General features: G+C 31.5%; 2 protein-coding genes across 7 annotated transcripts in view; both read left to right on the forward strand.

Moving 5' to 3' along the window:
* Positions 1 to 42: 42 nt before the first annotated feature.
* On the forward strand, positions 43 to 21,537 carry LOC143242234 (serine/threonine-protein kinase ATR-like). The gene is made up of 8 exons (XM_076485602.1): positions 43 to 168; positions 2,021 to 2,113; positions 3,622 to 3,779; positions 7,243 to 7,362; positions 16,111 to 16,246; positions 20,072 to 20,220; positions 20,513 to 20,626; positions 21,504 to 21,537. The coding sequence occupies exons 1-8, from the start codon at positions 43 to 45 to the stop codon at positions 21,535 to 21,537; spliced, it is 930 nt and encodes a 309-aa protein (XP_076341717.1).
* Positions 21,290 to 21,981, forward strand: part of LOC143243223 (serine/threonine-protein kinase atr-like) — a 36,844-nt gene continuing 36,152 nt past the window's right edge. For all 6 annotated transcript variants that reach the window (XM_076487056.1, XM_076487057.1, XM_076487060.1 and 3 more), the window contains exon 1: positions 21,290 to 21,429. The gene's annotated coding sequence lies outside the window, so the exon portion shown is untranslated. The remainder of the gene's footprint in view (positions 21,430 to 21,981) is intronic.

Raw genomic sequence — 21,981 nt, forward strand, 5'->3', positions numbered from 1 at the left:
AGCAATGCAAGCACAAGAACTGTTCATTGGGAACTTCATGAAATGGGTTTCCATGGTCGAGCAGCCACATGCAAGTGTAAGGTCACCATGAGCAATGCCAAGCATTGGCTGGAGTGGTGTAAAGTTACCACCATTGGATTCTGGATCAGTAGAAACACGTTTTCTGGAGTAATGAATCTTGCTTCACTATCTGGCAGTCTGATGAACGAATCTGGGTTTGGCAGATGCCAGGAAAACAATGCCCGCCTGAATGCATAAAATTTTGTGGAGGAGGAATAATGGTCTGGGGCTGTTTTTTCAAGGTTTAAACTAGGCTCTTTAGTTCCAGTGAAAGGAAGTCTTAATGCTACAGCATACTATGACATTCTAGAGTTGTGTGCTTCCAAAATTTTTGCAACAGTTTGGGGAAGGCCCCTTTTTTCCAACATTACAATGCCCCCATGCTCAAAGCAAGGTCCATAAAGACATGGTTTGCTGAGGTCGATGTTGAAGAAATTGACTGGCCTGCACAGAGCCATGACATCAACCCTGCTGAACAACTTTGGGATGAATTGGAATGCTGACTGCAAGCCAGGCCTTCTTGCTCTTGTGACTGAATAGGAGTGAATTCCCACAGCCATCTTTCAAAATCTAGGGAAAACCCTTCCTGTGGAGGCTGCTATAGCAGCAAAGGCAGTATCAACTCCATATTAATGCCCATGTTTCTGGAATGAAATGTTCAACAAGCACATATGGGTATTCACCTACTTTTGGCCATGTGGTGTATCTTTATTATTGAATTGTGATTGTTAAAATCTTGATAGTGTATTTCCCTATGTAAATTTAAACATTTCTGTTACAATGCTTTATTGTCTTACTTTTAAGTATAAAAATGAAAAAAAAATACACAAAATATATGTAAGAAATTTCTGTTGTGATGTTTGCTATTTATTTATTTCTGTTATTGAAATAATGAATATTAATATAAATACAGAAATATATCAAGTTTTGTAAGTTTTATTGAATGTTTATTGTGAATTATTAAAATTTATAACATGATTTTACCTATGATTACAGTGTTTATGCCAAAAATTCTTTTTTACACATTCTATCATTTTCAAATTAGTGGAGAAAAATGAAAATTATGAAATTTTTAACACAGATCTATGTGATTTTGTATCATATCTATATAACAGATATGATACAAAATCATATGTTTGCTTAGTATTCAGACTTGGATACTTTGTACTAGTGTACTTTGATGACAATTTTGTTTTAAATCTTTACATTATAAACTAAAATATTTGCACTTTTTTTAATACAGTACATTATGCAGAATATATTAAAAGCATGCAGCCATGTATGGAAAGTAATAAATTTAAAAGGCTGGCTGAATAAAGTGTGAATTGAGAATCACATTGAATATTAATATTTCTCAAAAAACTTGAGACTTGAAGTATCCAGAAAAATTCCAAATGATTGTTTCTGAGTAAAATTTGTCAGATATTTACTCTTGATGAGTCATATTGGTCAGTTACTTGTATCTGACTTTAAAAATTCTGGTATTTATAGAAGGAAATTATAAGTTAACATAACATAAGTTTAGCATTGTTCAGAGTAAAGTATTTACAGCAGTGGTGCACAAACTTTTTGAGTCAGGGGCCACAAACAGACTTCTCGTAACTGTAATATGGACATGCTTTCAAGTAAAGCAATTTTAATAATTACAAGCTACGGGAATTGTGAGCTCGCAATCTTTTATGAGAATTAAAGTTGTCAGAAGTATATTTACCTAAGAATTATATACTTAAACATTATATTACAGCAATTATTGTAATATTGTATATGTAGGAAATAAGTACCAGGTATAATTTTTACAACACAACTAAAAGTAGAGTGAGAAACATAACCAGAGCAAATAGCTTCATTAATAAAATAAGTTGGTATTTGTTAACTTTTGTGAAGAGGAATTGAAATTCATTTTTAAATCAGTAAAAAAGTTATTATAACCTTTAATTGATTGCTTTATTTTAATCCATAGGCCAAATTTTTACAGTCACGACTTTTGGGTTTTCTTGCTTTCTTTGATTCCCAGTTGCTTAATGCAAATTTTCCATTAGAGGAAAAGAAACTAGTAGGTGTTTTATTACATGATAATTAGGAAATTTAAATTTATCGCTTGAAAGTTTTGTGATTCATTTGTATATTTTATTTTATTTATCTTAAAAGAAAGTAAAGTCAGTTCCATAAAATTCTATGTATATCACATGTTTGCTTATTATTGGTTTTCTAAGTTAAACTATTGTTATCATTATTTAGTAAAAAAAAAACTTTATAATCTTAAAGTCATATTGAAAATATGAAAGTTAAATTTATGTAAATAAATATTTATGAAAGAGCAAAGACTCCCTGTATGAATAATACAGGCTTGGCATTGCCCAGTGGTTAGCTTGTAGGGTCCAGGGTTTGACATATAATGCTACTGAACATTCTTCATGCTTTCAGTTGTGAGTTTGTTATGAAAGTAACCGTGAATCCCATTATTTGACTCGTACAGTTGGACAAAGCTCTTATGGTTGAAAGTAAAAGTCTGTATGTTAGTAAGGTGCTGTTCCAGTTATGTATCATTTATCCTAAGAATTGTTGAAACTGATGTAATCATCCAAAATAGTAACTATAGGTTGTACGTTATAAGAACTAGAGTTGATCATGCTGGATGAAGGTGATGAAGTTAACCATCTTAGCTCCAATAAAAGAACAAGCTCTTTCTTCATCATTATCCTCCCATGAATTTATCATAGGAAAAAAAAATTATAGACTTAAAACTGAATGGAACACAGTTATCTATTCACAGAAAATATAGTTTAATTTTGTAGGATATTTGGATATGTTATTTTTAGAGTTAATTAGAGTATGGTGCATGTTTTGTCACTAATGGTCAGTACTCTGGTATGTACCATTTACCCATAGAAGTGTTTCTTGAATATGGTTTGTGCTTTATATATGGAACCAATCAGCTTCATATTGTAGTATTAGGCTTACATTTAATTATTTCCTACCTCTAAATACATTACATACAAGGATTGATAAGCTTGCCTGTAGGAACAACACATCCAAATATTGGACAATATTTTGAGTAGTTACATAATTGTATTCCATCCTGTTTAACTAATTGTGGACATTAATGAAATATTAAGAAATTTTGTTGGTTTCTAAGGTTTTTTAAAGAACTGACTTGCTAGTATTAAACTTAGTGATACAACATCAATGAATTTTTTGTAGTTTTGCAAACATAAAATGTTTGTTATTCTGTATAGAGATTGTAGCAGTTTCTCTTAAGTGTATCGAGTTTTAAAATGTAAACTGTAGCTGCAACATCCCTATCTTTATATCATCAGAAATTTCATTTAATTACTGTTGTTGGACAGGTTTATTTTAAACAAACGTAAGAAGTTTTACCAGTGTCACTGTATGACACTTATGTGCTTAATTTTTGGTAGTATATATTTGAGTTTTCATGTTTAAAACCTGGACACTTTTTTTTCATAAAACAAAAAATCTAGAACTTTACAACTGCTCAAAATTCATTAAATACATAACGAGAACTTTTATATCTAAAACTAATTTTCTCATTTATTTTAGGCATTAGGAAGCTTAAATTCTATTATGGAGCTAATGGGTCCAAAGCACATTACTGCAGTGAGGATGAAAGTGATGGCTACTCTAAAGATAGCTATTCATTTTACTGAGGAAGATTTCCCTCAAATTTGTACTCAAGCCTGGAACACTTTTGTTCATAAGTATATTTTCTTTACTTTGCAATTGCAAGAAAAGTAACTTTTAATTAATCTACTTATCTAATGAAATTTCTTAACTTAAACACATTTTTTTATAATTTTATTGATTCCATAGGGTCTTGAAAATGGTAAAAGTGTAGAAAACTCTAAAAAACAATTTTGAAAATAATATTCTTTCATTGTGTCTAATATTTTATAAATATTTCTTTAATAACGTCTACTTTGATTTGATGTGGTTTGTTGTCTTAAGTGTTTATGATCTTTGTAGACTTATCTTTCACATCTATTGGGAGTGTGTACTCGTGATTAGTCAGTATTACATTGCATTGTGCAGGGAATAATATGACTTTTATTAACCCTTTTCAGATGGGTCACATGTCAAAGGCCATGTTATTACATTTATTAAGTTGCATTCAAAATTTTATTGAAATACAGTTTTATGAATTTATCTCTATTTCTTATATCAAACTGTAGATTATAATTCAAATTTTGATATTATACAGTATTTAATTTTGTAGTTTAAAAGTAAGTATTAAACAAATACACCAAAACTTCAATTTTTATATGTTCTGTGTTGTGTTGAATGTAGCACTGGTTCAAATTAAATGCTTGTGATGTAAAAACACAACGTCTGCAGATGTACCAACTAGGAACTCAAATGGATAAGCTAAAATAAAAAAAAAAACACTTTTATCCTTTTAATTTTCTAAACTATAACAATATTTGTTGAATCGTACCTTTTCATTTTGAGAAATGGTCTTGTATATACATTTACTTCTATATATGATCTGAAAAAACAATCAGAAGCTCAGAATATTTTTTTAATGATTTTCCTAGCCATTTTCAAATGTGATGGTGTCCTCTCTTTCTTTCGAAACAAACCTTCATGCTGCTAATTTGAGTCTTTAGCCTGTTCTAGATTTCCTGTTTTATTTGATACAAATACAGTTTAGTTTTTAAACTTGATAAATTATAATGGAATTCTATGTTATCAGTGTAGTAATTTATAACTGTTTGATTGTTCTAATGTACATATAAAATATCAAAAAGAAAATTTTGTTTCATAACCTCCACATGGGACATTTCTGAAGGCTTAGCAAGCTAAGACAAACAGCAATGAGGACATAGGTTGTAACTAAAACTGATAATTGTTTGCTTACTTTGTTATTTACTGCTCTACGTTTTGAGATAAATTAGTTTAAGAAAATTTGTTTTTAAATAGTAATGTTCTATATAAATATACAATTTATAATAATTGTATATGACTGTATTTTACCAAATACTAGTCCACTAAAATGCAGATGATATAGGTCACTTTGTAAAACCTAAAGGTCAGTTTTATATTATTGGGTACATTAACATTAGCAAACATGCACTGTGGCATTGTAACTTCTGAATTGTTAGCCAAACAGGCTGAAAAGTCAATATTATGAAAATAGTAAATCTATATAAATGTATAATGTCATGAGATTTAAGCAGTTGTGTCTGAACATTTATGTTTTGTAATCTGTAGTCATTCTTGAGTAAAAAAAAGCATAATGTATATTGGTTTTGTATTTTTATATGGTGATTACGAAATTGGTCAAATCGACTGAATCCATGTAGAAATTTGTTAATGGACATGAAATAAAATATTTCTTCTTAAGAAACATTTGGTAAAGCTAACTAGATGTTATTTTGATACACAAAATTGATACACACAATTTTCTTAACACAAATATATTTTAATATACAAACAACAACAAAAACAATAACTACAGTTTGTGATAGTAGCTATTGCAAATATTAGTCAATATACAAGAATTTTTAAAAACTTATAAACTATACTGACTTTTCTATCTGTCTAGAACTGAATATTGTATTGACAGTCCAGGTCCATGACAAGCAAATTAATTTTGAGTTGATATTGTTACACTTTGCTTGAGCTAGCCAGTTGTTTATTTTTGGATGGCTTGACACTGCTTACAAGCTGACTTTTTTATCAACAAAGATATTCAATGTCTGAAGTTAATTTACTGAAGTTGAATGATTTGTAGTGGTTGAAATCTGTAAACTTTCCTGGCGATCTTAAATGTAAAAAATCTGTCTTTTTAGTTATGTATGAAGGTTAGGATCAGTCTACTTATCTCGTTGTCATAATGTGAAGGTAAGATTCCATCTGTCTATCTCATCTCTTCAGTAACTATTAACTCATTTGACCCATGTATTCTTCACTGACCATGACACAAAGTTTTAGTGTCTTACATTCAATATTTTATTAAACTAATTTTTGTTTATGTTGTACCAATTAATGTAGCATATAAGCAGCTAATAATCCATGCTTTAACAGTATACGTTTTAAGCTCCTACTTTTACAAGACAATGTTAACTCAAATTCTGAATTTCCCTTAGTATGACACACATTATGTATTTTTGCTAAGTATCTTGTCATCTTTATTTTTTCACAATTCTTTGAAAAATTAAGAAATTAAACATTCGTTACTCACTATACAATTGTTATTGCTCAGGCAAACCATATTTTTATTGTCTTCAATTTTGCATGATAACAGAGATATAAATAGAAAACCCCTTTTACCACACCTACCTGTCACACCCTCTCTTTCAAGATATGTTAATAGTTCTCTTGTACATTTAACTACATACTACCTATAAACAATAGGAAATTAAGGTTTTTATGTGTCAAATGATATATTACATTCTGTTCTTAACAGGTATATGTAAATTTCAGGTTTTTATTTACAGTTACCAGGTCGGCCAAAATGACTGATCGCATTTTGAGTTAGGGTAGAGAAAATAACAGATGAAATGTAAATAGTTACTGGAAACAAACATTTAAAATGTCTATAAAGGTTTTGGGATGACACAAAGGAAATTTGGAATTTTTGAGATTGAGAAAAGTATTTTTAATCTCAACATAAAAATTACTTTGCAAATGGAGTGATCCATATATTCACTGACAAATCTTTACTCTAGTTTATTGAAAATACTTCACTAAAAATATTTTTCTTGTTTGTGTAACACTTATAACATTAACTGAAAACTGCCAAACTATGGGAAGATATGCACACTATTATTTAAGGTTAGAAGTATTATGTCAAAAGAGATTTTAAATGAGTACAAAGAGATCACATGGTTGGTCAAATTGACTGAGCCCATGTTGAAAGAGTTAAAAGTTAAGAATCTATAACATATTTTAGGACCAAAATAGAAATTGTCCATTTTTTGTTATCAGTTCTCACTCAAAATCTGGTTTTCATAAGTGCTGTTTATGTGCATTACATGTTTATGTTTTTGTTTTTAGTTTTTTTATTAGCATATTTATAATATGGCATCCTAATTTCAGTTTTCATAAAATATCATGGTTTTAGGGATTTGGTCATAGTTGCATGTTCAGGCATATGAAAGTATGACTAATCATTAAAAAATTATATAATACAGAATTTAACCTTTTGTTTCTTTGTGTCAGTGTGGAATTGCAATCTCTTGGATCCCTTCTTAACCAGGTGATGACTGCTTTACTGCCCCTTCTTCAGTTTCACCCACAAGGAGTTGCTACTATATTCCACTTTTTAGTTGTTGAAAACAGGTATGTATGAAGTTCATATTTATTTATGTTATTCTTTTTTACAACTTTAGATTACTGGTTAATATGCTTGACTTTTTCATATGCTACTAGAAATAAAAATCGTGCTTTACACTTTGAGGCTGTGCATGCATTGTAAGCATGACAACCAAATCATACTGAGTAGTCAGACAAGAGTTGGCAGTGGATTTTGATAACTAGTTGTTTTTCCTCAAAATTGTCAGTTAAAAAATTGTGGGTGTCTAGTGCAGATGGCCAATGAATAAGTTTCTGTGAATATCTTAAAACAAAAACAAAGCATCTGTGTTAGAGACACAAATAAAGATCAACATTTTTGTAGATGCAGTTAAAGCTTTCATAAATATATTAATGTTTTTTTGTACTAAAACACTTTTAGTAATACACATTATGAAAATATAATATTAATGATACATCTACTAGTGCACTTTACCTTTGAGGATTATATTCTGTTATATCTTTATAAGATAAATGTTTAATATTCTCTCTTTCTTCTATGATAGAGCAATTCTGTACAAACTTTTTTTTATATCTAATAAAAGAGCATTTAACTGATAGTTGGTATGAATTAATAACAGATCTGCACTTTAGAGCAGTGTACGATTGCTTAAAAATTTAATGCTAGATATTATATTAAATTTTTATAGTAAAGAGCAATTTCCTGTTGATCTGATGATTGTTCAGAATCATGGTGAGGTAAACAATTCTTGTCACATACTTGAAAGTAAAGAGCACTCTCACTCTCTATTAATGTTAGAGGACCTTTTACATCTTTCAGAGTCAAATACACTCGCAAAGATCTGATTTACAGGTCCTGTTGCATCCTTTAGAACAAAGTTCCTCTTACATTTTTCTGAGCCACAAACAATTTCATGAAGATGTAATAATATAAACCCTACTGCATCTTTCAGAGCAAAAAACATTTTAATGAGGATATTATGCTATGTATCCCATTGCATCCTTTTACCCTATCCACTGAGGTATTTTTACAGTGCATAACACGAGGGTTTAGTGTCACACATTAAAATGTTTATTAAATAACTTTATGGTTATGTTATACCAATTAGAATAGCATAAAATATTAGCTAATAATCTATATTTTAATAGCATATAAGTTTTAAGTTCTTAACTCTATAAGGTAATATTTGAAAAAATACAGAATTTTTCCTATCCTGTCATCATCCTTTAAAAAAGTATGAAATTGTACATAAACTATTCTCCATAAAATTGTCATTGCTCAGGTAAACCACTTTTATTATAGTCCTCAACGTTGTTTGGTTACAGAGTTATCAAATATAAAATCAGACCCATTCTGCCACACCCACCCATCACATCTTTTCTTTCATAATTCATTAGTAGTTCACTCATACATTTAATTATATATTACCTATAACCAGCAGACACTCAAGGTTTTCATCTGTCAAATGCCGTGTTGTATAACATTCTATTCTGAACAGTTAAATGTCAGTTTCTCTCAGAGTATGAACAATGTTCCTCTAAGAAATTTAATGACTAGCTTGGATTAATTTGTAATGACCATTGTTCTAGTCAAAAAGCCAGAAAAATTTTGAGGGGTAATGGAATTTGTATACTTTTTGCATGTTATTAGTTTATATTGTTTGGAGTAGTATTTAATTAAATAAAACTCATTAATTGCAATACAATGAATAAATAGTATACAAAAATTAGGGTTAACTCTCTTTAACAACCGAGAGCAAACAAAAAAATATTTGTGATGTATTTTATTTCTTGTTTTTCATGGTTATTTTTATGTATAATAAAATAAAGATGCTTCTTGAGGCTCACATGTAAGCTGCTTTTACTAGTTTTAGTAGCTCGTTGGTAATGTAATTCAATAGCATGATGGAGCTGCACATTCCCAGAGTTATTTACAACTTATAAGCATCCAGAGAGTAGTAAGTCATGTCTCAAAATCAATAAAACAATTAAATTTAAATATAAATAAATGCATATTGTTACAAACTTAAAGCTAATTAGGATAAACAAATGGGTTGTTATATTACTATACGAAGTCATTATAGAAATTAAAGTAGGTAATTCAGATTTTATTTTATTTTTATGGTTGCACAGTTAATCGTAATTACCAATCTCATTTTGAAGTGGGTTAGAGAAATAATATACATATATTATCAAATTTTGTGAAAAGAAACAGTTTTAAATGTATTTAGGAAGTCTTAGGGATTAAATAAAGGAATGTTGAGACTTTGAGATAAGGAAAAGTATTTTTAATTTAGATGTGAAAATTACTTGACACACGGACTTTAAAAATAAAAAAATACTCAATATACTTATGGACAAATATTTATTTTATTTTATTAGAAATACTTCTAAAAATATAATATATTTGTATGTTAAAGACTTACAATATAAAATTAAACACTGCCATATTTTGTGAAGATATACACACTATATTGAAAGTTAAAAGTATTTAATCTAAAAAGATTTTAAACAAGTACAAAGAGGTCACGTGGTTGGTCATATAAATCGACCCTATTTCACTCCTGGTGTCCTTTACTGCACATGATACAAAGTTTTAGTGTCTTACATTCAAACTTTTACTAAACTGCTTTTTGTTTATGATACAACAATTATTATAACATAAGAACTTGACTAGTAATCCATATTTTAATAGTATGTAAGTTTTAAGTTCTTAATTCTACAAGGTAATATTAAAACATCCTGAATTTTCCTAAGTATTCTTCCTTCTCTTCTCTGTTTTACCCACCACCCCTTGAAAAAGTACAAAATTAAGCTTAAAGTACTTACTATAAAATTGTTGTTTCTCTCACTAACGGCTCGGCATGGCCAAGCGTGTTAAGGCGTCACGACTCGTAATCTGAGGGTCGTGGGTTCGTATCCCATTCGCACCAAACATGCTCGCCCTTTCAGCCATGGGGGCGTTATAATGTGACAGTCAATCCCACTATTCGTTGGTAAAAGAGTAGCCCAAGAGTTGGCAGTGGGTGACGATGACTAGCTGCCTTCCCTCTAGTCTTACACCGCTAAATTAGGGATGGCTAGCACAGATAGCCCTCAAGTAGCTTTGTGCGAAATTCTAAAACAAATCTCTCACTAACTGTGATTGTTGCTACTTTCAATTTTATTTGGTTACAGAGCTATCAAATAGAAAATCAGATCCTCCCTTGCCATCTGTCACATCCTCCTTTTCAGAATTTGTTACTAATTCTCTCTTACATTTAATTACATATTACTTGTAGATAGTAGAAAGTCAAGCTTTTCTTTTGTCAATTGATGTGTTAAATTATGTTTTGATTAGGTTGGCATGAATTTCACTTATAATACAACTTTGGTTCCCACAGGAATCACAATGACTAGCTTGGATAAAATTGTAAAGTCTCTTGTCGCATAGTTAATCTGTGATCTTCAGTATATTATTTAAATAAATAATAATTGTTTAGTGCATTACTACCATTAGTATAAAAAACAGGCTTAAGTTTCACTGACAATCAACAGCAAGAAACAAGAAGTTTTGGTAAATACTTTATTTCTTGATTTTCATGTTTGTTTGTTATTTATTATTATAAAAGTAACTAAAATATAAAAGTAGGGATCTTTTAGGTTAGTAAAGACTAAATTAGGTAAAATAAATAATATGATAAAAGTGTTTCACAAGGCACCCAAATGAACTGCATGTGCTCCAAGTGATTTAAACCTTATAATGGCACAGATAGTAGCTAGAAAAGGTTCAAAGTGCAAGAAAACAAAATTTGATTATAAATGTATGTGCACTATTATGAGCTTAAAACTACATCAGATAAACAAAAGTAGTTTCATGTTACAATTCTAAGAATAAAAGAGGGTAATTTAGTTTTATTTAATGGTGGTTAGGAGATTAATCGAACTGACTGATCTGGTTTTAAGATAGGGTAGAGAAAATGAAAGGTGAAATATGAAGTTTTCTGGGAAAAACATTTGAAATGTATTTAAGTGGTTTTATAAATTGCACAAAGGAATACTGAAACTTTTTTGGAGGAGAAAAAATATTTTTAATCTTTACACACTGATCCTCAAAACAAATACATAATATATTTACAGACAAACCTTTATTGTAGTTTGTTAAAAATACTTCAAAAAATATGATTTTGTTGTGTGTGAAAGACTTGTAATGTTAACTGAAAGACTACCAAGTTTTGTTAAGACTTGAAATGAGTACAAAGAGGTAATGTGTTTGGTCATTTTAACTGAATTCATGATGAGAGGGTTAAATCCAAAAGCACTTTAATGAAATCATAACATTACAAGTCCCATTACAACTTTCTGAGCCAAGGAAAGTTCCATGAAGATATAATAATGAAGAGCCTGCTGCTTCTTTCAAGGGCAATGACCTTTTCATAACTATCTGATATTACAGGTCTTGTTACATCATTTTAGAACCAAAAATAATTTCATGACTATTTGACATTATAGGTCTTCTTACATCATTTAGAACCAAGAACACTTTCATGACTATTACAGGTCTTTTTGCATCGTTTAGAACCAAAAACACTTTTATGACTACCTAATATTACAGGTCTTGTAACATTTAGAGCTGAGAAAACTTTCATGGTGATGCAATGTTACAGGTCTACCAAAGGTGTTCAAAATCAAAATTATTTTCATCAGGATGTAACATTGTGTCCTTTTGAATTTACCACTTTCATAGTAATTTGATGTTGTAGGTTCTTTCATTTTTAAGAACACTCTTGATATGTTGTAACTGTAAAGGCCTATTTACATCCTTCCAAGTCCAGAACACTTTCTGGTTGATCCTTTTGCATTTTTTGAAGTGAAGAATATTTATGCTTTTATTTATACAGTGAAGAACAGATACTATTAAAGTCGTATTCAATGAATAATATTTGTAAAAAATTATTAATTTAAAAGAGTGGAATAGAGATCATCAAAATAGTACAGCCTTGATATTGATGAATCTTCTGTCCAGCTGAAGGAAGTGATAGAAGACACCAATAAGAACTACATATAATCACATTCTGTTCTCATTTATAAAATCACACATTTCTCTTCACTAATTCACCAACTTGTGACAACTGCTGCAGCCCTTCCAGGTAGCACCTCTGAAGTGGAGTGTGTCTCCTCCAATGTGCACAGCACAGTCACAGACACAAAACACTACACCCACCTTAAATGAAGTTGATATGAGGAATAAGAATGACTAGGGCTATTTTTTATAACATTAATCCACAACTGTTTGCAGGACCATGAGCAGTGATTTCCTGGTTAATAAAAACATGATCAGTAACAAAAAGTTGGATGTGTTTATTGTTATTACTTAGTAAAATCTACATATACATCTATACTAATAATGAAATTAACTTTGACATGTGATTCAAAAGCACTCATGTAAAGTAAAGTCAGATACATGCCCTAAATCTAATAAGCTACATGTGTGTCACTCTGTCCTTTTTTTGACAGTTGGCTGGATTTTGTTCCTCTTGCACAAAATAGTAAAAGTGTTTTCTTTTTGCATCCCTCACATTTAGTTATCTTAAATCAACAAGTAAAGTATAGTGTCCCCTCCCTAGTGCAAAGAAAATGGCTTTACAGAACAGAAGAACCAAATCTTGTATTGTACTCTTAGACTTTGAGAGAAGGATGAACCCACCATAAATGTTTCCCTAACTCATGGATTGTGTTTTAAATAATAGATATTATTGTATAAGAAAATTTAAAGGCTGAACACTATGTGCTTGGTGTGATTCTTTTGTGTGGTAAGGGGTCTTACCAGGAAAGGTTCCATATTTTTAGTTTACTTTCTGTAGATGGGTGGCCTTGTGGTGACCCCTTCCAGGATTAACCTGAGAACCAGTTTTGGACGTTTTCAACAGGTGTTGTGGACATTGTGTCAGATGTTGGTGTTTGGGTATGATGTTCATGAAACCCTGGTGTAGCTGCAATGTCCTTGTTTAGCATTGTAACGTGTAGCCTCATAGGACTCCATTGTGGGCAGGGTCAATGGGTAGTAAATCTTCCTCTCACTCTTATGAATTCCGTAATCCTTGAAAATCACCACAACCATCAGATCTTGTAGCACAATTTTTAATCCTTCATTCTTTATCTGATTAATCCTTAGGGCATATGTCTCCCATTTTCATTTAAAAGGGATTAGAGTGGAATATTAGCTTTCCCAAGTCCATCAAGAAGCTATGTTTTGGGGACATCTTTGTGGAAATATCAACCCCAAAACACAGTGAACACCTCCTGAATTTTAAGGCCATTGGGGATATACTCATTGATGTTACTCCCCCTTGCTACTGTGAATTCTTTACAAGGAGTAATTGTTGAGAGTAATTTGAAGAACATTCCTGAGTTGGAGATTCTTGCTTGTTTCCCCAACCAAGGAGTTTCTGTTGTGCAGCCATTTCTTCACTTGCAAGGACAGAATTATGCTGCCAACCAGTGTCGTAATTTTGACATTTAAATTGTTACATCTGTCTGCCTTGACATCTACCTGAATTGTAAGGTGTGGGTATATTCCTAACCCTCTCTGATTTTTTCAGTGCCAGCAGTTTTGATTTCAAAGACATCACATCGTAGTTCTTTGACGTGCACTTTTTGTGGTGGCAAAGACCACAATGCATATGAGTACAAACTGGAACCACATTGCATTAAAAGTAGTGGTTGTCACCTCTTTTACTTTTGTCCTTGTCTTAGGTGGGTGGAGGAGAAAGAGGTACAGTGTTTTAAAACAGTTGACAACATTTAGCTTGAAACTCAGAAATTATTTTTCCCCAACTCCATTTCAGACATATGCTTCTGCACTATGTACCACTGCTGCAGTGCGAGTGCAGAAAGATTTATTTTCCAACAATGTGAAGAGTATTTTGCCCTCTTTGGATAAGTGAATTGGCAAGTCAGTGTCTACTCCTCACTCTGTTCCCACCATTCTTTCCAGTGATTGCCCAGGTCCAGGTTTTTCAGCCCTGCTTCTGGCAATATGCTATTAAACTTTAATCCTTACCACAGCATTCCCTTGAGGTTCTATCTTCCTCAGTGAGCTGTGCTCTTTTAGAATAGACAGTCTGCCACTCTTCTTTTTAGCCTTCATATTCAGGTGCACTGGTAGAATTGGGTGTGCCATTGGATGTCATTGCTGTTTCCACTGATCAGCCCATACTGCAATAGCTTATTATCATTCCCACTTGTTTATCTTTCTTTGAGTCATCTGAGGAAGGCAGATATTTCCAATTGAATGTACTATCTCTTTACTAAATATCTTTCAAACCATTCTTCTATTCCTATTTATGCATATGGTTTAAAGTAAGGTGTCTCTGTACAACCTGCCAAGGTTTTTCTCCAAATGATTGAGAGGGGGAAGTTGTCCTTACTAGGTTATGCATTGGTCACAGCTTTTTAACTCATTATTTTCTTTCATCTGCAACTGAGCCACCAATCATAAGTGATGGCACCATTTTCTGTCATATGCACTTTTCTATATGTATGGGGGTTTACCTTTGACATTGGAAATGGTAACACTGTCCGACTTCCTCATGTCTTTAACTTTTTATGGGCCATTTGCCTTTTTAATTCTATTTAGATCTTTTATACAAATTTTGGACATTGTTTTGTTTTAATTTAATTTATTTTTTGCCTTTTATAAGACATTCCTTTTTCCTATTTTACTGCTTGTTTGGTGTAGATAGTCTAGTTGGTTTGTGCCAATAAACACCAACCAACTGAACACAATGTAGAAATATCAAAGTTGTTTTGATTAACAAAGTTTCCATTTCTTTGTTAGGTGGAATTGCCATAATAAAATGAGAAAGTGCTTAACAGTCATGAAATACAATTATATAGAAACATCGCAAAGTCTAAAATAGTGGTTATGTACATAATAATGTGAAGGAAGTTTTTCATGACAATATGATTGAATCTACTTTACTGAATTATTTTGGATGGTGATGTATTTTATGTTTAAGCAGTCAGTCAGGTTTAAAAGCAATCCTTTTGGCAAGTTGAAGTAATGTGTTCAATAAATACAAGTTGATTTTTGTTGCAAACTGCAGGTAAAGAACAGTATTTAGGGAAAAAGATGCAAGGCTCATATCACTTGTTATTGCACTGAAATTGAAAAAGTATAATTAAGGGAACATGAAGACTGAAGAATTCAGTAGTACTTATTCAGTAACCTGTTTCTATTGTTTTTTAGCTGTATTGGACTCACTGCAGTTTATTTATTGTATTCAGTGCAATTATTTTGTTACAAAATATAATAAACTTAGTTTATTGGAGTTCGTGTATCTGTTAAAATCAGTAAAATAGATCCTAGTAAATGACAAGTTTTAGAAAAGATGTTGGAAAGCCCTTCATTTTTTTATTTTTTTTTTTTTACATTAACTTGCATGAATAATTTATGTGCATCTCTAAACAACAGTTCATAAGTTATTTGTAATATATAGGAATACATTCGTGAAGATGAGAAACACACTTCAAGTAAAATGTATTCTGAAGACAGCTGGTATGGATATTAGAACTTTAATTAACATAAAGCAGAGTCAGTTGCAAACTCTCTCTTTGTTAACCTGAAGATTACATGAGAAGATCAAAATATTCTTCTGTGCTTTATGTTAATTAAAGTTCTAATATCCATATTAGCTGTCTCAAGAATACATATAGGAATACAGATTATTTTGAAGTAGAGAAGTTTGAGTTGAAACTTAAATAAATGTTTATCTTCTTTTGTTTTGTTTTTAGATTAGAAATGAGGAGATTAAATGAGAACCAAAAGTCTTCATTTTTTTATTTAAGTGTAGAAGATGAAAACTTTGCTTATGATTTGGTTCAAGAGCTAGTTAGGTCTTTCCTAGCAGCTGAAGACACCAGAATACAAGTGAGTGGTTATTTTATACTGAAGTGTGTCTTTTGACTCTGTGTTATTGGTTTTATTTCACATTGACATACTTATGAGAAATGGTTAGAATAATTAGACTACCTATACAAAAGTTGCACAGATTTGAAAAATACTTTATTTTCACTTTACTTAAATTTAAGTTTTTGATTTGTTAAAACTTAATCATTTATTTTTTAAAAAATTAGTTTAAAATATAATCTTAATTATCTATGAACCTTGCCATTTATTTCTTTCACTATACATGAGATATTAAATTTTTCAGAAATCTCAAAACAATTTGTTGATCACAGTAATCACTAGATATTCAGTGAGATATGACATTTAGTTTACGTTACCCAGTTGCTTTCTTACCCAACAAATGGTTTGTAACATGATGTTCTGAAATATGGACAAACATGTTTTGAATCTCCTGTGGTCTTCAAAATATGGATACAAATGGGTGAAGAAGTTCAGTGCAACAAAACATAAGCCACATTTTAAGGTGTGTTACCAAATCCTGGACGTACGAATGACAGCAGAATGTGCTTTTATATATTTCAAATGCTGCATACCATTTTGGATTGTATATATGCTTTGAACAAAATACAGATTGTGACAATCATAACTCGCCACTGAAACACACTGTAAATGGAGAAAGTTTTAAATCGTCATCAGGTAAATAGAATAAATAAACTATCAAAAGATCCTCTACTGAACTATCACTTCTCATTTGACAGTGCTTAGGTTTGGAAGAGCTTTTTCTTTTTTTAAGGTTGTATTTACTGCTCACAAGGTTCTATCACTTTTGGGGATATGGCATTATTGTTAGCAGCTCGAGATGGTGATTCCTCCTTTTCTTCCATTTTCCATCTTTCCCCTTGACTTTATCCGTGTAGGCTTCTGTGCTCAGTGAGAGCTCTTTGTTGACATACTGCTTCCTACCAGGATACGTTTTCTTTATCCTCTGGCAATCCTCCTCTGTTCATGATCTTTTACCTACTTTTTTTTGCCAGTTAGGTCCATCTTTTGTTTCAGTTGGTCTATTTCTCCTGGAATTTGTTCTAGGTATACTCCTATCAGATCTGACAATTTCACTTTTCCCTTGCTTGCCATTGTCATCCATTCTAACTCTTCCATTATATTGCAGTTTCCTCTTTGTTTGGGGTTTTATCTTCCACCTGTAGCCATTCTTCATAATTCTGTGTGACTGACTGTTAAGTTTCTATTTATACTTTTCTTTTTCTTTTCACAGGTCTTCTTTTCATTCATCATTATTTTGATCCTGTTCTGTGGTCAGACACCAGGATTTTTTTAAACTTTAAATCCACACTGTACTTCCATGATGTGTTCAATTTATCTTCCATGGCTTCACACATTCACCATTGAGATGGGGTGTTCCACAAAATCACATATAGGTTCATGATTTTCATGATATTTTGTGTTTCATAACCAAGCCCATCCCAGACTGTATCACCCTTGGACTGAATGGGAAAACAGAAGGGGTTTGTTGTCCATCCCAATCATTCCTAGAATTAATAACTCAGTATGGTCTGATTTTTCAAAATAAGATTTTGTGGTTATGTGGTGATACTGCTTTGGATTTCACCACCACATTGTCACCTTCCTTGCTTCAAGTGGAGTATGGGCATCCTTACAACTCCAGTTCCAAATTGCTGAGGTGGTTGACCCTGTAGGCACCCAGCTGAATGAGTTACTCACAATAACCAATCAATTACAGAATAGGGTGGTGGTATTTTATGGGTGTAGATGATGTGATATTCTTCTCTTTATGATAACCATTGACAACAGAATGAGACATCAAGATGTAATTCATCCCTTTTATTGGAAACTGTCATTCTACTCTCAACTAAATGTTGTTACACTATAAGAAGGTTTTGAATTTAGAGTGAACTCATTTACTTAAGTTCTCACACATATTTCAAGTTAACTATCTTCCTAACTCAATTTTCTCCATCTTGGCTGTGGGTCACAGCAATGATTTGTGAAATTGTTCTGGTTCTGTCATTGGCTATCTCTTGTTTCTTGTTTTCTCATCTTAATATTAGGGGTATGATATTGTCTATGGATGGTCCTGGCCCATTTCACAGTTATGGGAGTTGATTACATGCAACAGACATTCTGTTGGTACCAATTCAATAGCTCAGATCTAATCCTAGTGTCATACCCAGGAATTAGAGTGGGTTTCAATTCCCCATTTCATGGGATTGAGGTAAAGAGGGTATGCTCTTTATTCTACACTCACATGGATGTTGGTATCCCATGGGCATGTTTTGAAAGTAGTTGATTTACTATGTGTAGTCCATTGCATCCAAGCTGCTGTACACCTGGGTGTGTATCTTTTGTTTACCTGCCTTTCCTATTTTGAGATTGAGTTACAGTATTGGTTATGACCACTTTCTTGCCACATTCTCTCTCACTCTGATGTACTCCTCTCATTTTTTTCCCTTATATTTCACACATTCCATAATCGGATGAAGAGTATCCCTGGCTCAGAAATGGTCCACTTCCCTTTCTATGATCTTCAGATCCGATTCTTTCATTTCCAAGATATCCTTCAGATAATTTTAAAATATTCTTTGTCATATCCTCACACTGGTCCCTCCTTGTTATCAATGTAAGATTCTAGCTAATATTGTGAGAGTAGATAATTACCATATCAGAAGTCTTAATTTTCCCTATACTGAAAATGTATTTTCAATGTACTTGCCATCTCTCACAAGATTAACTGTTCTTATTTAGTGTTGCCCTTTGTATGTGAACTTTTTCTTGATGCATACTACAAGTCTTCCACTCCCCTTGAATTGGGATTTGTTTATCAAGGAAATCATCATCCATTATCCTCTCATATTCCTGTTAATACTTTAGGTCTTTTACAGTAAACACAGTCACATGATACCTTATATCTTTCACATTAAACACAGTCACACATAATACCTTATATCTTTCACAGTAAACACAGTCACACACGATACCTTGTATCTTTCACAGTAAGCACAGTCACACGTGATACCTTATATCTTTCACATTAAACACAGTCACACATAATACCTTATATCTTTCACAGTAAACACAGTTGCACATGATACCTTATATCTTTCACGGTGAACACAGTCACAACGTGATACTTTATATCTTTCTTCTATATCTTTCACACTAAACACAGTCTTGCATAATACCTTATATCTTTCACACTAAACACAGTCACACGTGATACCTTATATCTTTCACAGTAAACACAGTCACACATAATACCTTATATCTTTCACAGTAAACACAGTCACACATAATACCTTATATCTTTCACAGTAAACACAGTCACACACGATACCTTATATCTTTCACAGTAAACACAGTCACACACGATACCTTATATCTTTCACAGTAAGCACAGTCACACATGATACCTTATATCTTTCACAGTAAACACAGTTGCACATAATACCTTATATCTTTCACAGTGAACACAGTCACAACGTTATACTTTATATCTTTCTTCTATATCTTTCACACTAAACACAGTCTTGCATAATACGTTATATCTTTCACATTAAACACAGTCACACATAATACCTTGTATCTTTCACAGTAAACACAGTTGCACATGATACCTTATATCTTTCACAGTAAACACAGTCACACGTTTACTGTGAAAGATATAAGGTATCATATATGGTATTGTGTGTATTTATTGTTATTTTTATTTCTCCACTTCCTAACGTTTTTCTTTCTTTCTGGAACTGAAGTTTTTCATGCTGTGTTTATGACTGTTTTCTTATGTAAAGTACACATTTTTCTTTTTTGTAGGACTGTGCATCTTATGCACTGCAGGAAACCTTACAGATATATACTTGTCAAAGTGGAGAGTTGTCACAAATTGTGAGACCAAGTGGTAGTCTTTGGAACAGGTTTTCAGAAGAGGTTCAAGAAATTTTGGTACCTTTGCAGCACTCTAGGTATGTATTTTATTTTTTATTATAATGAAATTTAGACAGTAATTTTCAGTTATTTTCTTTCTTATCAATTTTTTTTCTAACATTGTTCATTGTGTTATGTTTTTCTTTTATCTTTACTGTGTTATAAAACATTACAATTCAACAGTATTTTAGCATAGTTTAAACATTAAAAACTCAATTTTTTTTAATATTTTACATAAACTGAAAAGTTATTTGAATATTGAAGTTGTTCTGCTTTTTTAATAAAAGTTAAAAAAAAAAGTTCATCAGGTTTTCTGTTATTATTTGATAGGTACATTATGTCTAGTAACAAGAGGACTTCCTTTCCATGCCCAATATATGGGAGCAAACTAGGAAGCACTTTTAAAGATTGGGCCTGTAATTGGGCATCTTGTCTTCTCAGAAGGTAAGAAGCACTTTTCTGTGATAAAAGAAATGAGATAATTAGGTTGCTAATCAATATTATTGTTATAGGTGATTATTATATTAATTAAAACCATGACAAAATTTGAACTAGAGATCAGACTGTGTAGATAAAAGTATTACTGAAACAGAGGCACCTCACAGTTCAGCTAAACATATCTGTTCACACAGTTCTTGTAAGTCTGAGTTTCATTTCCTTTTCTAATTCAGGAGAATGTTAATTTCAACTATTAAGTAATGCACACAGTTCTGTAACATTTGTCACAGTTTTAGCCCATTAGGAGCACATTATTGAAACTTACTCTACAAATATGTTTAGAACATAAAGGTGGTATACACTTTTAGAATTTCTTTTGGGGGGGTAGACTACTGTAGTATCAAAGACAAGTACTAGATTATAATCACCACATTACACTTAAAATTCTCTCATTTTGTCTTTGTATATGTTAATTTTCTGTTTTTAATGGAAAGAAAAGAAGTAATGCAGAATAGTTTTTATAAAACTGCTTTTTTGAGAACAGATTATGCCATAGAGAAAAACAACCAAAATCATTTCAATTTAAAACTAACTTTTCCATGCTCATTAGCATGTTTTAAATGCCCTTAGTTTTATAAAATTTATATGGTTTTGTGTATTTAATTTCTCAGATAAAGCGAGAGAATACAGCTAGAGTTTTTCAGTCATGCTTCATGATTGTCAAAAACGATGTGAAGACAGCAGTTTTTCTTCTTCCTCACATCATGGTTAATGTTTTACAAGATGCAAGCAATGAAGAAAAGGAAGATGTTTGTTTTAAGAAATAATATAAAGTATAGAAGTAAATGTACATAATTCTTTATATGACATTTTCTTTTTTCAGAAGTAAAGAATGTAATACAACTGATAGGCTGTGAGATTTTAAAGACAGAGCTTAGCATTGATAGCCATTTGACAGACTTCTGCATCTTCTCTTATCAGATTGGCCAATCATTAATTTTGTTTAGATCTGGTAATAAAATGTTTTAAGGGGTAAGAAAGCAGGGAACAGAAAGAAAATACCAGTACCAGTACATCTGCTTTGATGTTTACAGTAAATAGAAAAGATTCTGAATTGGTTAATTATCTATCAGTCAGCCAAAGGTATTCTGACTTTTGGGACATTTTACTTAACTTTAGTCTTTCAGTCGTTTTTCAGGATGTGAATTCTATTGTGAGAAACTATTTTCAAAATAATATTAAAAGTACTTCCTTTTATCAAAAAATTTTCTTTCTTTCTTATTGTTGATTACAAATCCTAGTTCCATCTTACATATCTAGTCAATTTCAACTTGATTGAAAGTAACATTATTTCTTTTGAC

The sequence above is a fragment of the Tachypleus tridentatus genome, unplaced genomic scaffold, assembly GCF_004210375.1.
Source record: "Tachypleus tridentatus isolate NWPU-2018 unplaced genomic scaffold, ASM421037v1 Hic_cluster_2, whole genome shotgun sequence".
NCBI classification, from domain to species: domain Eukaryota; kingdom Metazoa; phylum Arthropoda; class Merostomata; order Xiphosura; family Limulidae; genus Tachypleus; species Tachypleus tridentatus.

Coding starts and splice junctions, on each gene's coding strand:
- LOC143242234 (XM_076485602.1), top strand. CDS start 43: ATGGGTTTCCATGGTCGAGCAGCCACATGCAAGTGTAAGGTCACCATG. Junction 3,780..7,242: donor TGGAACACTTTTGTTCATAA/GTATATTTTCTT, acceptor TCTTTGTGTCAG/TGTGGAATTGCAATCTCTTG. Junction 20,221..20,512: donor GTACCTTTGCAGCACTCTAG/GTATGTATTTTA, acceptor ATTATTTGATAG/GTACATTATGTCTAGTAACA.